The sequence below is a fragment of the Electrona antarctica genome, assembly GCF_951216825.1.
Source record: "Electrona antarctica genome assembly, chromosome: 4".
NCBI classification, from domain to species: Eukaryota; Metazoa; Chordata; class Actinopteri; order Myctophiformes; family Myctophidae; genus Electrona; species Electrona antarctica.
The window spans coordinates 17,602,597-17,628,351 of NC_136809.1; the positions used below are offsets into that span (position 1 = coordinate 17,602,597).

The 25,755-nt window shown below is 42.5% G+C and overlaps 1 protein-coding gene across 1 annotated transcript; it reads right to left on the reverse strand.

Moving 5' to 3' along the window:
- Positions 1-1,871: 1,871 nt before the first annotated feature.
- On the reverse strand, positions 1,872-18,777 carry LOC306921193 (5-hydroxytryptamine receptor 3A-like). Its single transcript, XM_079498306.1, has 11 exons — positions 18,731-18,777; positions 17,804-17,881; positions 15,362-15,510; positions 14,975-15,019; positions 12,864-12,973; positions 11,291-11,460; positions 10,565-10,716; positions 9,482-9,692; positions 3,918-4,073; positions 3,303-3,391; positions 1,872-2,150 (listed from the first exon to the last, which is right to left on the reverse strand). Exons 1-11 carry the CDS (start codon positions 18,765-18,767, stop codon positions 1,929-1,931), a joined length of 1,419 nt encoding a protein of 472 aa, XP_079354432.1. The 5' UTR covers positions 18,768-18,777; the 3' UTR covers positions 1,872-1,928.
- Between the last annotated feature and the right edge of the window lie 6,978 nt (positions 18,778-25,755).

Consider the following 25,755-nt stretch of genomic DNA (forward strand, 5'->3'; position numbering starts at 1 on the left):
GGGTTCAAGTGGTTCGATTTGAAATGTGTTATATGAGTTTTAGACGTTTTAAATGTTGTACAGTTGAAATTAGTAAGAGAGCATGAGAGTGCCAAGAAGCTCCACTGCTAGTCATGATTGTAAGTGTCAGGGTGAACTTTTTAAGTTTTAAGAAACTTGATGTATAAATGTATGTGTAGAGCAACGGAGTCAGATAATGACATCATTACTGCTTTGACTAACCCTGTATACAGTTCGTATAGAATAGATTCTCTTCCAAATTGTGGAAGCATTGGCAGACTTGTCTGCATGTTAGACATTGAAAACCTGTATTTCTTTTTAAAACAAATATTTCTACTGTACTGTATGTGTTTTATATTAAATAAAGTATTGATTGATAAATAAAACCATCATTACATTTCATCACCACTGATTAACTGATTATTATAATCATTGTTCATACATTTCTATATACCATATCCAAAATGTTCATTTTTCAGGAAATTAAAAACATACATTCATCAGGAAATGAAGAAAACCTTATATTTTTAAAACAATACAATATTGCCTCATCAAAGTTGGTATTGTGACTAATATATTATCAATTACTTGCATGAGAGGGGGAGAGGTGGTGGAGTTGGCAGCTCCGAAAATAGCAGATGCAGATCTACAAGCTCACAACAACACGTTGAGGACGCGACGCAAAATTGTGAGCTTAGATTGGCTATTTTCGAGGTGAGCCTACGTGCGTGCGTATTAAGCCATTAGTCACAGATGCGTGATGCTTGAGGGTCCAATGGAGTTAAGAGGTTTTGTCCGAAGCAATACTTTTCATTGATTAAATATTTGTTTAACCAACACACAGACGTAAAGGGTGTTCAATAGCATATCACATTTTGAGTTACGTGGTTTCCTCCCGACAGCGACGATATACAGTATAGAAGGGATTCCCAAACAAAATAAATGCATATTTTATTTGTGACCCATACAAATGGGGTAGAGTACTGGACCCCCCTGGGGACCCCCACACGGTAACTCTGTCATTTACTATGTCATCTAAAAAATCACACCCGTGTGAACTGAGTGGTGTAAGGTATTATATAGCCTGATCAGCTCTGATCTGACGTAATGTCTGACGTAATGAAATCACACCCGGGTGAACTGGGTGACCGTAGCAACCATGCTCATTTTTTGAGCACAGACAGACTAACAAAGCCAGTTGTAGGAGTGGTTTACACCACTCAAAAAATACTCCATGATTCAGGGGTGTAACTGAAGTGACATCAGACTTTGATGATAATATTCGATCTGGGGACCCCCCAAAATAATAGTTGGACTGGGGAGTGGGACTATGCCAAAAATGACCATAAATAATAATAATTAGTATATACTCACATGAAGTTGTTGGGAGCTTGTAGATCAGATTTTTTCACAAGTGTTTGCCTCTTTTTGAGTGGTGTAAACCACTCCTACAACTGGCTTTTGTGTGCAGAAAAAAATGAGCATGGTTGCTATGTTAAAAATAATTTCTGACGTAATTAAATCACACCCGGGTGAACTGGATGACCGTAGCAACCGTGGTCATTTTCTCTGCACAAAAAAAGCCAGTTGTGAAATCACATCCAGGTGTGATTTCATTACGTCAGATCAGAGCTGATCAGGCTATATAATATTTACCTTATATAATACCTCACATCGGACAAAAACTCCAGCTGAATCAACTTCATGGTCACAAATCATCACATCAGAAGACGAGTCTACCTAGCCAAAGATCTTTAACGTCAGACATTACGTCAGACCACAGCTGATCATGCTATATAAAACCTTACACCACTCAGTTCACACGGGTGTGATTTTTTACTGTATATTTTGACAATTTGGCCAGTGTTTGACCAGTTTTTATAGTAGCCTATAGTTTCCACTGCTCTATACCTGCAGCTTGTCTGGTTTTAGTATTCAGGATTCCATTTGTTATAGATGACGATCAGAAACACCACGACTGTTGTCACATAGACAATGAAGAAGGCTTTGTTGATTCTCATGGCCATTCTGCTCCAGTAACCAGGCCTGCCTCCACCTTCTTCTTTGCTTTTAAAGAGCACATGCACATTCTTCTCCAGATTTCTCAACTCATCCAGGATCATCCGGAATCCATGGGATTGATTGGCGTGCTGAAACAGATTACATTACATTACATTAGGTTAGATTAGATTATATATAGTGTTTATTAAAGGGTATTTCACTTTTAAAACAATTATTTTCATTTTAACATCTACTCTGGTTTTAATTGATATTATCAATTTTATTAGACACACCCCCCCCCCCCCCCCTCCCTCTTGTATTATAAACTCATTGTAACTTAACTTTGTAACATTGTAAACTCCATTTTAATCTTAGATTAATTGAAAGTCCTCGGTTCTGGTGACTGATTGTCCTTCTAATTTATGATGGGCATGGTGTTTTTTCACTTACGTTTTCATATACTAGACCTGGGCATCGGTCTGCCTACTCAGGAACGATGCAAGTCGGGAATAATGCAAGTTGGGAATGCACGCTCCACCCGGTTATGCACTACCCGTTTAGTTGTACCCGCCTGTCATATATGGAGAGCTGTCTGTGTCTAATACACCCGGTTGTCTGTGTCTCACTCCCCCTCAATCATGTACACTACAGCAGTGGTTGTCTGTGTCTCACTCCCCCTCAATCATGTACACTACAGCAGTGGTTGTCTGTGTCTCACTCCCCCTCAATCATGTACACTACAGCAGTGGTTTTACAACTTTTTCATGTCAAGGTCCATTATTTATTCTGTATTTTAGCCACGGATCACCATTTGATGAGATTTAACCCGTTAGAACTAAAGGGCCCCATTTTGCGTGTTCTTAAGTAACAGGTCTTATGACTTCACTTAAAGACATGGAGGCATGACCAATACGATTTGAGTATTGGTCATGATTAAGTAATGCAGATGTTTAACAAAAAAATCACACCCGTGTGAACTGAGTGGTGTAAGGTCTTATATAGACTGATCAGCTGTGGTCTGACGTAATGTCTGACGTAATGAAATCACACCCGTGTGAACTGGGTGACCATAGCAACCGTGCTCATTTTTTTAGCACAGACAGACAGACTAACAAAGCCAGTTGTAGGAGTGGTTTACACACAAAGATCAGGTCAATTAGGTTACCAACTCTCCATCATTTACCTGGGGACCATCTGGAACCACCTCAAAGAAGACCACTGGTGGTCCCCAGACCACTGGATGAAAACCACTGCACTACACACATGGTGACATGTACAAACAATAGTGGCATCATGCTAACCTCTTCAGCCGCAGTCTGAAGCTCATGTGTGTCTCCATCATCACCACCAGGGACATTGTAAAAGCATGGACACCACTTATACGTCCTCTCTGAAACGACACACAGTCCACATATAGATAATTACTGTATATGACTCACAATATTACAAGTAGGGTATTGTGAGGGCTCTGAGGGCAGATTCACACTATGGTACCGGGTGCACACTCAGGACCACTTGGCAGATGTTGTGTGGTAGTGTGAATATTGCGTACCGTTCCCAGGAGTGGATCACCCAACCATTCCCGGGACTGCTTGGAGGTAGTCTCAGGACCGATCGAAGTTTACTCGGATACGGATCGATGCAATGTGAAAGCATTGAATACAGTTGAATGAAGTGTACTCGGATGTGGAAGAGTCAAGGCCAATGTGAATCATGGCCAGTTGGGACCAGGCAAGGATTATGGTCCTGGGTGTGCACGGTGCACCTGGGGTCCATTGTCACGTTTGTTCAGAATGTGTTGAGATGTTGTGTCTGTTTATGATGTGTGCTTGTGTTAATGTGGGTTTTGGTCGTAACTGTTCTCCTTGGTTTCCTGCGTTTGCTTCGGAGTTCCTGACAGTGTTGTAATGTCTCACCTCTGTCACTGCTGTGGCCTCGGGCCTTGTCCTCCTTCAGGTTGTGGTCTTTGTCCGTCTCTGTCTTCTGGGAGTCTTTTTCCAACAGATACACCACTAGAATCGTCTCCAGCAGACTTAGCAACATCAGAGCAAAGCTCCCACAGCAGTACATTGCTGTGAGCAGGACACAATTTGATGATATGTAAGCATAACGTGTAATCATAATAATGTCTAAATACATTGCTAATACATTGCATCAAATAATACTGTGTGCTGTATAGGGATGGGTCCCGAACCTCAGGACCAAGCAGGTACCAAACATGCCTCTTTTATCTCCCCAACCGAGAGCATTCGTCCTACTCGCCCCAGCAGGTCCGACAACAACAGTGGGCCCCGACACGGGGTGGTCACCGCGCGCCCTCAACCGCCATTCTAGTATTGATTTAATCGACTAAAATTACCGAATTTTGGCAGGTCTTATGGTGTTGTAGTGCCTTGATTTATAAACTGGTTACCAAAAAACTAGCAGATCTACAAGCTCACAACGCAGCACAGAAGTGTTGTGAGCTTGTAGATCAGCTATTTTGTGAATGTGACAGCCGCACGCAACCAAGCATAGGCCAGTGCATAGGTTGGTTAGACATACCAACAGTACGACAGGCATTAGTCCGACAACACCGTTGCTCCCTACATGCATGGCTGGTTACAACTAACCTGCGGTAGGTTAAAACGAACCTGTTGCAGGTTAAAACTAACCTGTGGCAGGTTAAAACTAACCTGTATCTCCCGACATGCAGGTTAAAACTAACCAGTGGCAGGTTAAAATTAACGAGTGGCTTAATTCCTTGTGAGGTTAGGGCTAGGTTAGGGTTTGGGGTAGGGTAGTCAGACTAATGCCAGACTGTTAGTACGTTGGACCAAACACTAAAACACATTTCGTTTTTATAGTTTGAGACCATCATAGCTATTAGTCAGCCGTTTTTGTTGTTTTGGTCTACGAAATGAAGACGTTGTCCACACGTATACAGGTATCTCTTATAAACGGAGACTTATGTTTTTTTTTAATTTCCGCGTCAACACGGGCCTGTTTACAAAAGTCTCTGAGGCCCTATTAAGCAAGTGGAATCTAATTACATATAATTTTACAGTTTTTAAGACGTGGGGGCGTGTGCAATGTCATATTACAATTATGGGCCAGGTAAGAAGCGCTTTCGACACCCCGTGGTGTGAGCAAAACGGCCTTGAATTAGTCATGGGAGTGTTTCAGGGAGTTTTGAGGCTTACCCAATGAACATGTCCGTACTATTCTCTTTACGACACCAGCTGATGTCCTCATGGAATGTGGTATTACATTTCTGCAGACTGGCACCATAGACATGACATGACTTTGTCACATTTGGGTTAATTATTCATATTGCACTGCATGCTGTCACCTTTATGCCTCAAAAGAACAGATCCACAAGCTGTCACATGCCATGATGTGCATAGCTTGTAGGCCTATGTCTCTATTTTGTTAAGTAACTTGCAGTTTTCATTGGAAATTCATTACAGCGGCGCAGCCATATGCTAAGGGATGGAGATATACGCACATCATCACTTAATTTGTTTCTGTTCTAAGCATGAAAAACAGCTGTAAAAATCTTTATTCTAGTTGATTTGATTCATAAATGAATAACTAAGACTTTGAAATGGCACCTACCTATAGGCCTACCTTTCAGATCGGAATGGAACTGCGAGTAGATACGCAGCATTGGCTGGCAAATTGGCAATCCATGCGTAATGTCTCTGGCATTATTAATGAGAACAAGAAAAATGCCAGAGTCTTATTCTCTACCATTGAACGACTTTTAAACCCCCCCCAGTCCTACAAGCAGTCGTTCCCGGCCTCTAAAGCTAAGTGTAATGAGTTTGCATGCTTTTTTGATAACAAAATTTGTAACATTAGAGCTGATATTATGAATGGTGCTGCTGCTAGCTCAAGCCCTCTAACAGCAGCTAATGGTGCCAGGGTTGATCTCTCCAGGGGGAGCCTATTGTCTTTCTGTACAATTGATGAAGACGAACTCCGAAAAACCATATCTCAGATGACATCATCCTCCTGTTCATTGGACACAATTCCCACCACCTTTCTCAAAGAGGTTTTAGACAGTGTGATTGGAGATATCCTAAAAATTGTAAACAGCTCTCTACAATCAGGCGTCTTTCCAGACTCACTGAAGACGGCTGTAGTTAGGCCCTTACTCAAGAAACACAATCTTGATCCCTCTGTGATGGGTAACTACCGACCCATTTCTAATCTGCCCTTTCTGGGCAAGGTTTTAGAAAAATGCATCTTTCATCAATTGGATGTGTTTCTACAGAACAACAATGTGCATAACAAATTCCAATCTGGCTTTAGGAAAGGCCACAGCACAGAAACAGCACTTGTAAAAGTAATGAATGATCTTAGGGTGTCTGCTGACAAGAAACATGTTTCCGTTCTTTTACTTCTAGATCTAACGGCTGCATTTGACACGATTGACCATTCAATTTTAATACAGCGTCTGGAGCACTGGGTAGGCCTGTCTGGCACGGCCCTGTCCTGGTTTTCCTCCTACCTAACAAACAGAAGCTATTTTGTCAATCTAGCTGAGTTTGACTCAGACAAACACAACATCAGTTCTGGTATTCCACAGGGCTCAATTCTTGGTCCTCTGTTATTCTCCCTGTACATACTGCCATTGGGAGAACTCATTACCAATCACGGAGTCAATTTTCATTTCTATGCTGATGATACCCAACTTTATCTTTCTGTAGATCCAGATGATCTCTGTGCCTTAGACCCGCTGTTGACCTGTCTGTCTAGCATTAAATGCTGGATGAGTGAGAACTTTCTCAAGCTAAATGAGGATAAGACAGAAGTTCTCATAATCGGTTCTAGTGAGCAGAAAGAATCGATAAAAAGCAGACTTGGCAACCTGACTGTAGAAAGTAACAGTACAGTAAAGAACTTGGGGATCACTATTGATTCTGAACTGAATTTTAATTCACACATTAATCATGTTACCAAGATTGCCTTTTTTCATCTTAGAAATATTGCACGAATCAGAGCCTATTTGTCACTGGACGATGCAAAAACGCTAATCCACGCCTTTGTTTTTTCTCGGCTTGATTACTGCAATGCACTTTTTTCTGGATTGCCTAAGAAATCAACTGACAGATTACAACTTGTCCAAAATGCAGCAGCCAGAGTCTTAACTAGAACTAAGATGAGAGAACATATTACTCCAGTCTTGGCCTCATTGCACTGGCTTCCGGTTGTTTTTAGGATTGATTTTAATTTTTTTTTACTTGTTTATAAAGCTCTCAATGGTCTCGCACCTTCCTACCTACATGACTGCCTGCCGAAATATGTCCCAAACCGCCCCCTAAGGTCTTCCACTGCTGGCCTGCTCGCTTTGCCTAAAAAAATGGCAACTAAAAAATACGGGGAAGCAGCTTTTTGCTTCTACGGGCCGACGGCGTGGAACAAACTCCCACTGTACCTTCGACAGGCAGCCTCTGTAGACATTTTTAAAGCTCAGCTCAAGACCCACTTTTACACCCTTGCTTTTAATTGATTTATCTGTCTTTTTAAAAAAATGTTATTCATGTCCTCACTGTATTGTTTATGCCCTGCTTTTCTTTTCTTTTTTGTGTAAAGCACTTTGAGCTGCATTTCATGTCATGAAAGGTGCTATACAAATAAAGTTTTATTATTATTATTATTATTATTAATGTTCCCAGAATCGTCTAACCCCCGAACATACAAGTTCGTTTGATATTGTTTAATTCGATACAAATAGAACCATGTACCATACAGCGAATGAAAGCAAGATTCCTAAGGAATATGGGGATTTTTACATTTTAAAAAACGGCTGAGAAATGAGAGAACCATGAGTGTTTATAATATCAAATATTATAAGAATAATATGAAAGACAAACGGGCTGTGAAGAGCTCAGCTCACCATCCCGACAAGGAGGAAATATAGCCTATAGTGCATGCACGTATATGCACTGACTGTTGCACACACGCTCTTTATTTGTTTCTATTGAAAAACACCAGTAAAATAACGTTTATTTTATTTTATTTAATTCGAGTCACGACGAAGGAATGAGTTGAAATGCCATACGTGCGCCATGCGTATTGCTGCGGCCCCAATGTTATGGTCTTCGCTCGTAGCATTTTATTGAAGAAGAATTGAGTCGGGTGTGATACAGCGTATGAAAGCAAACTTCCCAGTGATTATGGAGATGTTTTAATTTTTAAAAAAGGCTTAGAAATGAGCGATATATGACCCTTTATAATCTCAACGAGAAAGCCAGAAAGCTCGCTGTTGCCATGTCTCATAGAAACAAGTAAATAGGTCTATAAACATACTCCCAAAAGAATCACATATAACAGGGGTCTACAACCTATTTTAAATGAAGTGCCATGTTTTTATTTTCTAGATAGTGAGTCTGCCATATCAAGATTCCTTTTAATGACACCACATTAAAATTTCCACACATTGTTATAATGATCATTATAAATATATATCCCCCTGCAGTCAGAGTTCATTGTTTTAATGAATGAATGTGATGCATTGTGAGCTGGTAGATCTGCTATTTTCAAAAGTAATCTTTGAAAAAAGTGACAATAAGAATATTTTTGAAAAATGTTATTGAAACATTTAAAAACACAAATCTGTCATGGGGGTCACTGGCTTAGTTGGGCAAATGCATTCATCTGGGGGTCCTTGACATGGGAATGTCGCTGTGTGAGGATCACTGGTTTAAACAACATTAGGAGAAAAGCCCAAATAAGCACTTTAGAAACAAGAAAAGCAACCACAACTACCAATATTTACAAGCAACTTTGCAGAAAAAGAAGCCGCTTATAATAAACAGCAAACAGACATGGCAACACTCCAGCAGCACTCCAGAGCCGCTCAAGTGTAAAATCAAACAGTGCTTTTTGCTTTTAAGACGTGGTCAGACCCAGGCGGAATCGGTATGCGCTGAGTGTTTTTAGGTCAAGGGGCTTAATAGCAAAATAGCGCAAAGCGAAAATAAGTAACATATGGACACTCCCCCAATGCTAAATTATGCAGGAACGTGGTATTCCATATGAGTGAGCGCTCACCACGGCTTTCCATAATACGAAAAGGCGCAGAGCGAGGGCGAAATCTGTATTACCGCATGGGTTTTTCGTCTTGCTTAATAGGGCCCAGTCTACGTCCACACGAAAACATAGCTAAAGTGGTGGAGCCAGCAAAACCTCAGTTTGTCTTGTCCTGACGCATAAACTGAGTTTTAAAAAATCTACACCTTGGCCGGAGTTTAAAAAAAGATTTTGAAAAAAAGCTAAGTTTAAAAAAATAACCAGCTACGTGTGGACGGGGCCTAACTCTGTAAGCAGAAGTGGATGTGTTGCTTCTGGGCCAGCGCTAATCCCATCAGCGTTACGTTTACCTAACTCTGTAAACAGAACTGGATGTGTTGCTTCTGGGCCAGCACTAATCCCATCAGAACTGGATGTGTTGCTTCTGGGCCAGCGCTAATCCCATCAGCGTTATGTTTACCTATGATTGGCATTCTGTTGGACGTGGCGGGCAGGATCTCGTTGAGAATCAGCTGTAGGACGGTGACGGCCAGCAGCACGGTGACCTTGAAGCTCAGCTTCTCTCCGCTGCCGTCCGAGATCAGGAAAGACGCTATGTCTAGAAGAAGGAAGCACAGGACAGGCAACAGGAAGTTGACGATGTAGAGGACAGCCTTCCTCTTCATGGTGACCTATAGGAGGAGACGTCCGAAGGTCAGGAAACACGCAATCCCATGGGCCTTCAACAGGGGTGCTCAGTTATTACAGGGGGTGACGGCAAATATTTATGTAATAGGAACTTTTTTTTTTACATGAATCACTTGAAGCCGAGCATCCTTATTGTGGAGGGCACATTCGCCTGAAATATAGCAGATATGACTATTTTATATAAGAGGTTAGGTGTAGAGGGGAAAAAAGAGCGAACCAAGTACGGAGCCAAAGGTCAAGTTTACAAAGTAGTGAGGGTTTTAAGAGGGTTTAAAGGACGACTTTGTTTTTGTTTTTTTCAGGTTTATGTTTTAGGTTGTTATTAGAGATTGTAAAAGATGAGTGTTCATTCTTTTCTTTCTTTTTTTTTCATTTGCTGCTTTCTTAGTTTTAACGATTTAAGCTATTTTTGACAGGGGGGCCAGGGGGAGATACATTTATGTAAAAAACGTTACATTTACTCGATCACCTAGCAACCGAGAGCTATTCAGACACTGGTGAAGAGTGCGATCAAACATAATCAATAAAAACATCAAAATATGTCAACAGAAGTCATTGGTGGGGAGTACCATTGAAAAAATGATGTCGAAAGAAGACCAGATGAGTGAGTTAATGGCAAAGACAATGTATAAATAAAATAAAAAACAAACACTGATGATAGTGCTGTCAAACAAGTATAGGAAAACGTTTAATGTGCAACACAATTGTTATACAATAGGTAGTGGGGGGTTACCTACCTCTCTCTCTCTCTCTCAGCTAAGTGGTCCTTGACCTGAACAACATAGAAGACCCCTGCTCGCTAGCGGCTACAGAGCAGGGGTCTTCAACGTGTGTAGCCTGTATGAACGATACCTACAGTGTAGACAATGCTGTGCTGTCTGTATTCCGTCTGGTTGGTTTCCATGCACGTGAAGTTCTCAAACATCCAGTCATACTCTTCTCTAATCATCATGGTGGTTATAAATCTGAGGTCTTCGTTCTTCGAGGTATTGAGCTCCAGTTCGTCGGCTGGTAAAGGAAACAACAAGGTAATCCACACTCCAGGTTATAGGGATGGGACGATAATCGTTATTATAGTTTATCGTGATATAACAAATGGCTCAAAAATAATCGTATCACAGAGATTTAGATTTATTGTGAACTTGTCCTCTGTCAGACTCATAGGCCTACACAATGACGAAATGTATTTGTTGAGATGCAAATTCAGTTCCACTTAAACCTTCTATACTTTTGGCAAACGATTGTCCAGAATAGGGATCAAGTGATTAACACAATTTTAAGTTTTTAAGGAGTATTTACTTAATTTCTATCAATTACAAACCTTGCAAATCACGCTTATATTGTTAATCCCAATATTTTGTACCACACTAATCATGACATTCATTGATTTCATATCATCCCATCCCTATATTCTCCAGGCATACTTTTTCAGTCATTTGTCTGGAAAATTAAATGTGTGTTTAAAAAAATGGTATCGTGAATCGAACATAGTATTGTGATTCGAATCCTATATGGTGAGTTGAGTGAATCGTTAGTTACATGAGCAGTCACACACACACACACACACACACAGTTGTCTTACTGTAATATATCCCAGAGGAAAAGGTGAGGTTGCAGGACTGAGAGTCGAAGGGGAACTTGTAGATGTTCATCCTGCACATGCTGACCACCACTTCTTTATTCACAGCACTGACCCAGCCATCGGAGGATATGTAGACGTAGGGGCTTAGAACAACCTTATCCTTCTCTAACCTGGAAGACACACGCACGCACGCACATACAAAATAACAACAAAATAAAAATCATCACAAAAAATATAAAAAAAGACGTGTATAGGTCGTTTTTAGGTAGTTAGTCAGGTATCCGGGTAGTGAGGCCTGAGGGCATAGAGGGCAAAGGTGCATTTAACGCATATTTAACGCATACCGTATGCGTTATCGCCTGGATGAAGGACAGGTCTGCTCCACGTCTGCTCATGAGGAGCGCGACAACACAAGCATACATTGTACGCGACAATTTCATGGGACTGCGCCCACGTAAATACACTTGCGTTGTCACCAATGCACTCAATTTCAATTTGCATACAAAAAAACCTGCAGGTCTCAATGAAAATGAATTACTAGGCGTGTTAATCGCTGCCCATCTGAAATGACCTCAACTCTGTCTTCTACCCGGAGCCAGCCATGGCATGCATGTGATGATCAACAACGTAATGGTAACGTGATAGACATCATAATCAACATTAATACGCAATGACTGTCACAACATATCAACAACAGCATAAATCACTTCATCTTAATGATTATTAATTATTATGATGATATAATCAGTGCACTGATGTTAGCATGGTAACCGGCTGTGTTTGGCCCTGTTTTCACATTTTTAGACAACACATCCTTTTCATTCTGCTTGTGCCATTTGAATGATTTCCAGTAGCCACTCTCAGATGCTCTGCTCCCTTGTCCTCTGACTTTTCATCATGTGATGAATGATGATGACATGTAATGTTGTGTGTAATGTTTGCGCCCTCTGTCCATCACTGCTATACCTGACTCCGCCAGTAGAGAGCCTCCTCGCTCCATCCGTTTGTCAGACTCTCCTGTTCCAACCCAACTAGGCTAATCCCCTTTTGCAGCTGTCCAGGACTGTACTTAAGTACAGCATTTCCAAATGTGCAGTACTTTTACTTCTACTCCAAAACATCTCACAGAAATATTGTACTTTTTACTCTATAATTATGGATGGATGGATGGATGGGTGGGTGAGTGGATGGGTGGGTCACCCACCCATCCACCCACCCATCCATCCACCCACCCACCGTGGGTGGATGGATGGATGGATGGATGGATGGATGGATGGATGGGTGGGTGGGTGGATGGGTGGGTGGGTGAGTGGATGGATGGGTGGGTGGGTGAGTGGATGGATGGGTGGGTGAGTGGATGGATGGGTGGGTGAGTGGATGGGTTGGTCACCCACCCATCCATCCACCGTGAGTGGATGGATGGGTGGGTGAGTGGATGGATGGGTGAGTGGATGGATGGGTGGGTGGGTGTGTGAGTGGATGGATGGGTGGGTGGGTGGGTGGGTGAGTGGATGGATGGATGGGTGGGTGGGTGTGTGAGTGGATGGGTGGGTGGTGATGTATATGCCCATACCTCTCTTCGATGATGATGTCAGGCTTCCACAGCCATTCAGCAGGTACAGAAATCCACTCAATTCCACAGAACTTAGAGGGGTCCCAGGATATGTGCTCATTAAGCCAACTCTGCAGTATAGAATGACAATTACAACAAATGTTAAAGCCATACTGTGTAACCTTTTCAATTAAACAAAAACACTGTTTTGATATAAGCTTTCACTGATATATTTTACAATTCTAATTCCCAATAAATGTGTTTTTTCACAACTTCTGTAACCTTGTTATGCTATGTTGAATTGAATATATAATACCTCAATGGAAAGTCCACATAGATCAATTATTTGTTTACAAACATTGGGACTGGGCGCACGGGTGACTGTTTCATGTAATAAATTCCCAACAGATCTCCAAACCTGTTGTTTTGGGGAGCACTGGTTTCAATTAATTCAACCTCCTCTTGTGTGTTGGCTAGTGAGGAGGGTAACAGGTACGCTCGCCCCTTTTCCAACTCGCCCCCGCGAAAAGTGAAGAACGGTCGCCCCGGAATTTCGAAAAGTGAAGACCGGTCGCCCCAAAGCACCCTAGGAGACATTTATACTTCAAAGTGCACAGAGAACAGCTGATATACAAGCTCATACAAGCTTATATATAAAAATATAAGGTTTTCTTAATTTCCTGAAAAATGTATATTTTTCATTTCCTGAAAAATGAACATTTTGGAGTTAGGTGGTTTCCTCCCGACAGCAGAGATATATTAGACGTTAATGCACTTATTAACAGTTTAAGAAACATGCTTGGATCTACCTGGTTTAAAGTAAACAAAATGCCTTAAAAAGATTACTGATTACTGGTAGTGATCTCTTAGTTTTCACTGGATCTCTTCTCCACTAGGCCCAATAAGGTTTTACTGGATCTCTTCTCCACTAGGCCCAATAAGGTCTTACTGGATCTCTTCTCCACTAGGCCCTATAAGGTCTTACTGGATCTCTTCTCCACTAGGCCCTATAAGGTCTTACTGGATCTCTTCTCCACTAGGCCCAATAAGGTCTTACTGGATCTCTTCTCCACTAGGCCCAATAAGGTTTTACTGGATCTCTTCTCCACTAGGCCCTATAAGGTCTTACTGGATCTCTTCTCCACTAGGCCCAATAAGGTCTTACTGGATCTCTTCTCCACTAGGCCCTATAAGGTCTTACTGGATCTCTTCTCCACTAGGCCCTATAAGGTCTTACTGGATCTCTTCTCCACTAGGCCCTATAAGGTCTTACTGGATCTCTTCTCCACTAGACCCTATAAGGTCTTACTGGATCTCTTCTCCACTAGACCCTATAAGGTCTTACTGGATCTCTTCTCCACTAGGCCCTATAAGGTCTTACTGGATCTCTTCTCCACTAGGCCCAATAAGGTTTTACTGGATCTCTTCTCCACTAGGCCCTATAAGGTCTTACTGGATCTCTTCTCCACTAGGCCCTATAAGGTCTTACTGGATCTCTTCTCCACTAGGCCCAATAAGGTCTTACTGGATCTCTTCTCCACTAGGCCCAATAAGGTCTTACTGGATCTCTTCTCCACTAGGCCCAATAAGGTCTTACTGGATCTCTTCTCCACTAGGCCCTATAAGGTCTTACTGGATCTCTTCTCCACTAGGCCCAATAAGGTCTTACTGGATCTCTTCTCCACTAGGCCCTATAAGGTCTTACTGGATCTCTTCTCCACTAGGCCCTATAAGGTCTTACTGGATCTCTTCTCCACTAGGCCCTATAAGGTCTTACTGGATCTCTTCTCCACTAGGCCCTATAAGGTCTTACTGGATCTCTTCTCCACTAGGCCCAATAAGGTCTTACTGGATCTCTTCTCCACTAGGCCCTCCCTAAGGTTTTTACTGGATTTCTTCGCTACTAGGCCCTCCCTAAGGTTTTTACTGGATCTCTTCTCCACTAGGCCCTATAAGGTCTTACTGGATCTCTTCTCCACTAGGCCCTATAAGGTCTTACTGGATCTCTTCTCCACTAGGCCCTCCCTAAGGTTTTTACTGGATCTCTTCTCCACTAGGCCCTCCCTAAGGGTTTTGGATGTACAGTACAAGCTTTCCACCCTACAGCGACCATATCTAAGCAGAGAGCTCACCGTAAGAATCCACAGGCTTGAAACCAGTTTCAGGTCTTTCTCCACCTACAGTATGAGTAAACATACACAGATGAGAATTTCCCAGCAGACGATCACAACCCATAATCGAAAAATAACAAACAAGCCGTGACAGAATAAGTACTCACATTAACACAAGTAAAAGTATACCCATCGGCATCAAAATGTACTTAAAGTAGGTCTACCAAAAGCAAAAGTGCTCATTTTGCAGAAGGTCCAAGTTCACAACTTGTAGTGGAGTATAGAAGTACAACAGTAAAGTAGTTACTTTTCACCACTGCAAAGTGGAAATATGTATTCTAGAGCCTAGAGATACACATGCAATATAATTAAGTATACAAATTGTGGTGTTGTGATGTTTCAACTTACCACGTCTAAGATAGCAGTGGGCGCCACGAACAGATTCACCACGGTGGGGTGTGTGTGGTTCAGGACGGGCCGTGTTGCCTTGTACAGCCTGTTGTCTGCTCTCATGTCCAGGTGTTCTACCACACTGTGGAAACTGCACACCTGTTTACCTGAAATCCAGTAGAACAAAACCAGTGGTGGAAAACGTACTTGCATGTTTTACTTAAGTAAAAGTATCAATACTGCAATATAGAAATACTCTGTTACAAGTAAAAGTCTGGAATTCAAAATGTACTTGAGTAAAAGTACAAAGGTATTGGTATCAAAATTGGTAACACACATTCATACACCGATGGAAACCATGCAAGGCACCAACCAGCACATCAGGAGCAATAGAGCACCGAAGTCCTGACGTCACTGTCAGTAGAGGACGTCAATCCACAGGTTCGTCTACTTTTTATTTGCATTGTAATCTCCATAGGGGGATTTTAGATCGCCTCATATAAGAACTGTGTTTGAAAAAGAAACCGATCACCCCGTCCTTTTCACTCATATGGATATGAAGCATCGACTGAAGGTGGAAATGTACAAATATACCCAAAGAGTAACAAAAAAAGCGTTAGAAACGAGTGAAACAACCCAGAGACTACATTTCCGGTATAGGCGGGTGGCTGCAGCTGCCCGTCGCACAACAGAAACTGAATGTTAATTAAGTTTATTTTTATTTTATTGATATTTAATGTCTCGTGGTTAGTACGAGTCGAGTCACCACCAGCTGAGCTTACGTCAACGAGGAATCTCAGGAACGCAATGTGTTGGGCTGGGCGTGACGTATATTAGCAGTGACATTGCCTTCATATGTAGTTTCAAGGCTTTTGCGCCCACATTAATTCCATTTTCTCCAGAAACTGGCTGTATCAAATATGAATGGACATCATTAACGACGCACAGCCACTCCCCTGACAGAAAGGCCGGGGTGGTCGGTTTATTTTTCAAACACAGTTCTTATATGAAGCGACCTAAAATCGCCCTATTGGGATCTCAATGCAACTAAAAAAATCACACCCGTGTGAACTGAGTGGTGTAAGGTTTTATATAGCATGATCAGCTGTGGTCTGACGTAATGTCTGACGTAATGAAATCATTATTATTATATAAGTTAAGGTATTATATAGCCTGATCAGCTCTGATCTGACGTAATGAAATCACACCCGGATGTGATTTCACAACTGGCCTTTTTTGTGCAGAAAAAATGAGCATGGTTGCTACGGTCATCCAGTTCACCCGGGTGTGATTTAATTACGTCAGAAATTATTTTGAACATAGCAACCATGCTCATTTTTTTCTGCACACAAAAGCCAGTTGTAGGAGTGGTTTACACCACTCAAAAATACATGAACCTGTGTATTGGCGCCCTCTACTGAAAGTGACGTCAGACTTCGGTGCTCTATTAGGGGTTCAGTGTCTTGCTCAAGGACACTAACTCTGGAGCAGCCCGGGTTCGATCCAGCCACTCTACCCCTGAGCCACCGCCGCCCCACCGCCACTTTTGTACTTAAAGTACCAAAAGTAGAAAGTATTGGTATCAAAATGTACTTAAAGTACCAAAAGTAGAAAGTACTTTTTATGCAGAATGTCCCATTTCAAGTTTTCAAATGTATAAAAATCTTTTGAAAATAGCCGAACTACAAGCTCACAATGCGGCGCATTGCGACGCAGATGTGATGCATTGTGAGCTTGTACATCGGCTATTTTCAAATAGTCTAAATGGGTGAATAGGGCCAAAGTGGGTAAATCTACAAAGTAACTAGTATCTAAATAAATGTAGCTGAGTAAAAGTACAATATTTGGATCTGAGATGTAGTGGAATCAGGTGGTGAGAATGGGTAGAATCACATTTGACCCTCAACACTGGAGCACCCCAGGGATGTGTGCTGAGCCCTCTCCTCTATTGCCTGTACACGTATGACTGCACAGCCACACATGACTCAAACACCATCATAAGGGCTGATCGTGGACTTCAGGAGGCCGCGGAGAGATCATGCACCCATCCTCATCGATGGCGCTGAGACGAGTACACATCGAGGAGGAGCTCAAATGGGAGACACACACCACACGTGAGAACACTACATCCTCAGGCTGCACTACAATAGCTCAGTTAAAGGCATTGCGGCCTATAGGAACTGTACTGCCGCATAAACAGAATGTAGTGTGATCGGCAGAGCGCATCATGGGAAGCGAGCTCCCCACACTCCAGGAACTGTACAAAAAGTGGTGTGTAGTCAAAGCCCAGTGCATCAAGGACAAAGCACCACCCAAGTCACAAGCTGTTCAACCGCCTACATTTACAGTGTAGTGTAGTGCAGTGCCCGGCATCGAGTCGGTTGGGGTAGGCAGTTGTCGTGCCCCCAAACATTACAGTATACATTTCTGTTGACTGTTATTGAACACAATTGTACTCACCTTCTCCTGCAGTTGGATCCAGGTCATCGGGTGGGGTCTGGGTTGTCATGGGTGCTGCAGTAAAAGAATCTGCTGAACCTGGCAGAATTTGGTTTAGTATGGATTGATTGAATACTTAGTTATTAGTCATGAATGTAAATAGCATTAGGTAGAGTCAGACATTTAGGCTAAAAGGATAATACAAAATGTCCTGTGGACATGTTTCCATTGTGGTCCTAGTATGGAGAGTTTGCAATTGCTTTCGACAGACTCTATTGTGAAAACCAGTTTTTTCCCCTCCCAACTCTTTGCCAAGGTCAAACCTTATCTCCCCTAAACAATTGAAGATGGCAATTCATGCCTTCATATACTCTCGACTGAACTACTGTAACTCATTGTACACATGTATTCTTAAGCCTACATGCGTTGATTGCATTTTGACAAGAAGAGCTAAATGTGAACGCTCAGAATATGAAGGATGTTTATTACTAGATGGTTAGATATTTCACAGTTTCCACTAGAGCTTCTTTATATCCAAATCAAGACCAGCATTAAAATCTTTCCTCCACATGTCTTCACTGACAAATAATCTAGAGTTCTAGATTATGGGTTAATACACAGAACATGCAAAGGTGATTGATTTGACAAAGCTATACAGCAGACTTCATCACATCACACTGGTTGTAGCACACATAACAGATAAACAGGATACAGGAATTCACAGTGCATGCACACATTATTTTCTACATGTCGTCTGCGTTATTATTATGTTATTATGTCCAAAACTGTTACTTTTCATCAGATTCAAAAGCATAAAAAGTAGCAGATCTACTTTTCTGCTACTTTTGCTACATTTGTGAGGCTGTAGTATGATCAAGTAGGTCGTTGATTTACAAAAAAACAATGTAGAATATGGAGATACAAGGTTTCTGCCTGACAGCATCTTACCTGTGAAGATGATCAGGAAAAGTAAATGAACAAGCATTGTGCGTGTGTGTGTGTGTGTGTGTGTGTGTGTGTGTGTGTGTGTGTGTGTGTGTGTGTGTGTGTGTGCACGCACGCGTACTGCGTGTGTGTCTCTGTGTGTGGAGTGATGCGTTATAGTGATTCTCCTCTGGGCTGCATGTAAACTGAGTTGCTGCTTTGTTTATAGTCCTGATTCCCAGTAGGAGGGAAGCGCAAAATGACAGTCATCAATCATCATGGTCAGTGTAATACATACATGAATACGGAGGCCACTCCCTCAGTGTGGCGGGTCTGCCGGGTCATAAATTAGGTTTGAGGGCCAGGGGATTCTGCAGCTGCGAGATCGAGCAGCCGTGATCATGATAGGGAGCGCCTGGGGGTGGGGTTTGGGGGACAAATGCATTGAGAATCGCTATTATTGTTTACACGTATGTTGACACAACATAAACCAAGCAATCACAGTAAACATCCACCCTAAACCTTCTTCTTCCACACTGGGAGGAAAACAGATGCATTTTTACACATTTTTAAACTGTGACCACTTTTACTGTACTGTACATTGCATCTAATGAGCGATCGGTTTCTTTTGCCCCCGACCTGCGCGCATACAGGTTTTTATCAGATACATCTGGAAATGCGTCTATACTGATACAACACAAAAGTACTCAATGTGCATGGAAAATGTTTGTTTCCATTGTGGTCCTATTCAGGGTCACAACTTCACAACTTCACATAACTTTTGTATGACTTGTTGCTGATATTATAAATAATTCACTGCTCCCTCTAGCAATTGAAAGTGAATGGGAGCTATCTTGTTGACTTCCATTTCATACAGTATGCTTATGGTGATTTAGCACCCTTGTTTGGCTGCTGTTTTGCATTGTATTCAACATTAATTTGTGTTTGTATGTTTTAAAGCAGGCATCTTTAGTCTAAAAGAAACATCATAATTCATATTTGCATGCAATTATGTTTTCTAATACATTTGAAACTTGTGTTGGCTTTCAGTCGTACAATGGGGTCATACAAACACGCTGTAAACTAACTTCCATCCCTCCCTCACTCTCCCTCGTGCCCCGTCAGTTTCCCCCTCTCCGTCTCCCTCTCTCTCACTCTCATTCTCTCTCCCGCGTGCACATTTTCTCTCTTTCTCTATTTCTGTGTGTGTGACTACTGTGTGTGTGTGTGTGTGTGTGTGTGTGTGTGTGTGTGTGTGTGTGTGTGTGTGTGTGTGTGTGTGTGCGCGTGCGTATGTTTCTTCCCTCTCCCCTGTTTTGTTTATGTTTTGTTTTATTTTTGGTAGTTCTCAAGACCTCCGGAGCAGTTACACTTCATCATCTGAGCCGATATCCATTATCCAACAATATTCAACATTGTCTACCGTGGAATGTGCATACACCAGTGCATGTGGAACAAACTGCCCTTTAAGCTTGGTACAGAGCCTAAAGCATTCAACAGGGGGGACTCCTCAGAATTACTGCTAAAACTTTTGTACATTAACCACTTGAAACCTATAGCATCCCTATTCTGAGGGTAACTTTAGCCGGAAATAGCAGATCAACAAGCTCACAAAGTCTTGCAATGCGAGGTGTTGTGAGCTTGTATCGAGGATTAAGTGACTCTATTTTCGTCCAAACCCTTTAACCTATAGTGTCTGAAAATACATTGTTTGACAGTGCTGTGACTGCTGTCAAACAAGTCCATGAAGCTATCCAAGAAATCTATGTGTATAACGAAGGCTCTAACTCCCCCTCACGACAGATCCATTCCATATAAGGAGACAACAGAGACATCAGGTGCTGAGATTATGGCAGATGTAGAACTCCATATATGGATACAGACAATTGGCATTGTTATTGTGACAACTCCCAGCAAGCCTGATGTCATGATAACGTTATGATGACGTCCTCCAGTGACTCCGGTGACGTTCAGGACTAGGCCAGATCACAGCCCATATGGGGATGATCTTTACGTCATTTCCATGACGTCTTCACCAGTTTAAATAATATAGCTTATTCTGGGCCAGATCTGACTAGTTACTTTAAGTTGATCCGGCCTCGATCGGACTCTCTCTGATTCATCCAGGGACGTCAGTCTTAATGGGCAGAATTTATGTTGGTTGAAATCAGATGAAACCAGATCTGACTAGTCTTGACTAGTTTGACTTGATCTGGCCACAATCGAGACGTCACTACGTCACTACGGACGGCTGCAATTCGAAACTGTCCTCCGTAAAATCTGAATTCCCCCCCCACCGCCCACCCACTTTTTCCCCTTACTGTATGTTTCTTTTCCCTTTTTACCTCACTTATGATGAATTCCTGTTCTGTTCTTTGACTATATATAGAAGTGTCTATTTGTACGTCTCTAAATGTGTTGATGAATTGAACAAGGTGGACCCTCTTGTAAACAAGTGTAATGCTTAATTGGGTTGTCCACTCACAGTTAAGTCTTTGTATTGAGTTTGTGCTTGAAATGTACTGTAATTCTGCAAACTGTTAATAAATATTTCAATCAATCAATCACTAATTCGTCCAGGTCCTGACCGTGCTTGCTGGGTAAGCATCCAGCCAAGCCTATATATAAAGGAGTGGTTACTGAGATCAGAGGCAAGCACCATTTGCTACGCTCCTCGTGAGAGACTTCATCGCATTCCGTACGAGACAACGATATTTGCAACCCAGATATCGTTGTGTCAGAGATTTAGACATCCCGGTTGTCACCGGACACCACTGTGACAGGTCCTAAACTCAGACAACCAGTCCTAATTGAGCAGTATTTTATAAAAAAGTTCTATCTGCAATTGTATACTATGTACCCTATGTAGTGTGGTCCCCCGGGGGACTGCCCATAAGTCTGACATCGCGCTAGTCTGACCTACGTGGCCGGTTAAGACTGAGGTTAGGGTTACCGACCTACGTGGCCGGTTAAGACTGAGGCGTGGCCGGTTAAGACTGGGGTAACGTTAGCAACCTACATGGCCGGTTAAGACTGAGGTTAGGGTTTCAGATAGTGTTAGTATAATTGGTCTGACTAACGGGAGGTCGGAACAATGACATATATGTTACACACATATGGTAACATGTCATTGTTCCGACCTCCCGTTAATCCGACCAATTATACTAACACTATCTGAAACCCTAACACTAACTTCAGCCTTAACCGGCCACGTACGTCGGACTACTTGCTGTGAGACAAACTGTGCTGCCTTGAAAAGCACATTCAGTTTGATCTTACTGTACTTCTTTTCCAGTTAGAGAGACATTTTCCCTGCCACCTGATGAAGAATTTAAGTTCAAGGATGCAACAGGGACAGATGTTGTTATTATTATTTCACAATCTCCTTTATCTCTCCCCAACTGTCCCTCCGAGTCCTTACCCTCCATTCTACACCACCCCCACCCCCAGATTGCATGCAGGGTTCCAACATCACTGCCAATGCCACCAGCAACTCGCTAACACTTAAAATCAATCAATCGTTTATTTTTTCCAGTAAACTTTGCCTTAACAAGTCAGTGTATCTTGTTTTTGTGGAGGCATATTTGAAGTGTGGAGCTGTAAATAAGCAGGCGTGCAGCATGGATTAAACTTTTTAGGGCCAATTAGAAAATTGAGGGGCGCATCTTGGGGGTCTTTGCCGGTGTGGTGGCTGCTAGTGGCGGGCTGGGTGTTGTGGTGATCACCGCTGGCACGGCGCTGAAATCTGGAGAGCAGGGGCGCGTCTCGCTGCTCTTTGCCGGTGCGATGGCTGCTGGCGGGCCTGGTGTGGTCTGTGGTGATCACCGGCGCTGGTGTCCTTTGCTAGAAACGGCGTCTTGCTCTTACTGGAACCAGCAGCAAAGTGTAGTAGCATGCTCCGGATGAATATCTTCTTCTTTGCTGGTGGTTGCTTTGGCTTCATGTTAGTGCACTTAAGTGCACATGCCTACCGGCATGTGCACTTAAGCCCCTCCAACTGATCCAAAATGCCGCAGCACGCTTGGTCTTCAACCAGCCAAAATTCTCACACGTCTCCCCCCTTCTCCGCTCGCTCCATTGGCTCCCGGTCGCTGGTGGTTGCTTTGGCTTCATGTTAGTGCACATGCCTACCGGCATGTGCACTTAAGCCCCTCCAACTGATCCAAAATGCCGCAGCACGCTTGGTCTTCAACCAGCCAAAATTCTCACACGTCTCCCCCCTTCTCCGCTCGCTCCATTGGCTCCCGGTCGCTGCCCGCACAGAATACAAAACTCTGATGCTGGCATTCAAAGCAACCAAAGGCATGGCCCCCCCATATCTCACAAGTATGATCGTACCCTACAAACCCTCCCGCTCACTCAGATCAGCCAACGCAGGGAAGCTGGAGGTACCTTCACTAAAAACGCCGGGACAACGCTCCACACGTCCAAAACTCTTCTCCCTTCTGGCTCCAAAACTATGGAATGCACTTCCCATTGCAGTCAGAACTGCAGCCTCACTCCCAATCTTCCGCCGTAGTCTGAAAACCCACCTCTTCAGACTCCACCATGGCCCGTAGCACTTGCCCTAGCCTAGCCCCTTAGATAGCACATTATGTAGACTTAGATAGTATTTTAAACAGACTTATAGCTTGTTATGTAGACAGCTCTAGAATTGCACTTTATGTAGTCATAGCACTTTATAGTACACATGTATAATATATTATATAGTATAGTATGTATAGTTTACATAGATACTCCACTGTTACGTTCTTAGTTTACGCATGATTCATGATAACTACTTTTTATACATGTGATGTATGCCATGCTTTTTGTTTTTGCTTAATGTAAGTCGCTCTGGATTAAGAGCGTCTGCTAAATGCCTAAATTGTAAATTGTAATGTTAAAGTAGTAGTACAATAATGAAAGTGAAGCAGTCTGTTGTTTTTGGACCCTCTATCGCCCAGGCACAGTGAAACTGGTTTTGCCGACATGCTAATGTGGGGGCCATTTGAAAACAAAAGAGGCTTGCTGTGGTTGGCATGGGCCAGACTGATAACGTGGATTCACTCATCCTGGGGGGAGAGCAGTAAATCCACAATGTGTCTGGCCAAACCCAGGCTAGTAGAAATGTGCATGCACACAGGGGTGAGGGGCTGCCAATCATTATCTTTTGATGTTTTGCTTTTTTTCTCGCCCACATCTTTTAGAAGCTAGACTGGGCCAGATCTCAATTGATTGGGCCCGTGCCTGAGTGGCCCAATGGACGCTACGCTTCTCGCTTCTGCTCCTAAGCCCACTTTAAAGCTAAGCAAATGCTTGATGATGTGTAGTCATAATGTGGGTCAGTCAGGGGTCATCTCTCATCAATATGTCCATACACGGACAAATGTGGCAAGAGTTTCTGTTTTACACACCAATGACCATTATAATGTTCTTATATTGATCTTTTGACCCAATTACTGAATGTCAGTCTCCACATTTTCTTCAGAATATGTTTGACACAGATTTCTACAACACAATTCAATTTCATTTCAAAGGTGCTTTATTGGCATGAGAAAACATACGTTTACATTGCCAAAGCAAGTGTCAAAATATAAAAACAGTTGAAAATGGGGAAAGTATACAGTTGGAGGGGGTACAGCACTTTGTAAACAGAGCTACGTCACATATCGTTATATACATGTTATAAGCTATTTAAAAAAAAAAGTAGCAGCATTTTGGGACTATGGGACAAATAGCAGCATATTTTCTCAAGACTATTTAAATAGTAGTCTATACAAAAAAATCACACCTGTATGAAGTGAGGGGCGCATCATCGTACACCTTGATGACGTAATTGCGAACTCAGTGAGCCATTACTATGGAAGCTTGGCTGGCTTGTCTGTCTGTCACGCTGTAACACCACCCGCCCGCCACCAGAGGGCGCAGCTGTATCACACACGCATGCACTCCCAGCAAAAAAAAAGAGTCTGTGTGTCAGACTGCCACAACAGCTGCGTTCTCTTCCCGCGTTCACACGTCTTACTTGTGTCTATTTGCTCAGACACAAATTCTCCATTCATTGTCAATGGGAATTTAATCTGTGTGTAGGACAAAATACCCCCCTCCTATATACAGGTTTAATGTTTGATTTTAGTTCAATGTTTGTTTTAAAAACGCCATTGACAATGGAGAATAGGTGATCTTAATATCGTCTAATTCCTCATGGGGGCCGAGGCCCCGTGGCCCCCACGGACTCTACGTCACTGCCTAACTGGAAGTAACCTCGTGTCACCAGGCTTTCCACCTTGGAGGAAAGCCTGGTCTGTGTTACAAAATTGCAGTGTGAACCGGTCTGAAGCGGATGATATCGTTACTTCATGTTGTAGTTTTGTAGTCATCAGGCGCTATCCATCAATCTGGAACTTCCTTTCCCTCAAACTGTTTAAATTTTTCCTCCCCTTCATGAGTCATCATGTGTCGGTTCACATGATACATCCGACTAAAGCCTTTGCCACAAACTGTGCACGTAAATGGTTTTTCCCCTGTATGAACCTTCATGTGAGTCCTCATGTGTCGTTTCACGTGATTCGTCTGACTAAAGCTTTTACCACAAAATGTGCATATAAAGGGTTTTTCCCCTGTATGAATCCTCATGTGTTCTTTCAAATCACACTTGTTACGAAAGCTTTTACCACAAACTGTACATGTATAGGGTTTTTCCCCCGTGTGAATCCTCATGTGTTGTTTCATATTATTCATATCACGAAAGCTTTTACCACAATCTGTACATGTATAGGGTTTTTCCCCTGTGTGAATCATCATGTGTTTTTTCAGATCACTCATCTTAACAGAAACTTTACCACAAACTGTACACGTATAAGGGTTTCCCCCTGTATGAATCCTAATGTGGTTTTTCTTATCACCCATGTAACGAAAGCTTTTACCACAAAATGTACAAGTATAGGGTTTTTCCCCTGTATGAGTCATCATGTGTCGTTTTACATCACTCGCCTTACCAAAGACTTTACCACAAACTGTACAAGTATAGGGCTTTTCCCCTGTATGAATCATGCGTTTTTTTGGAT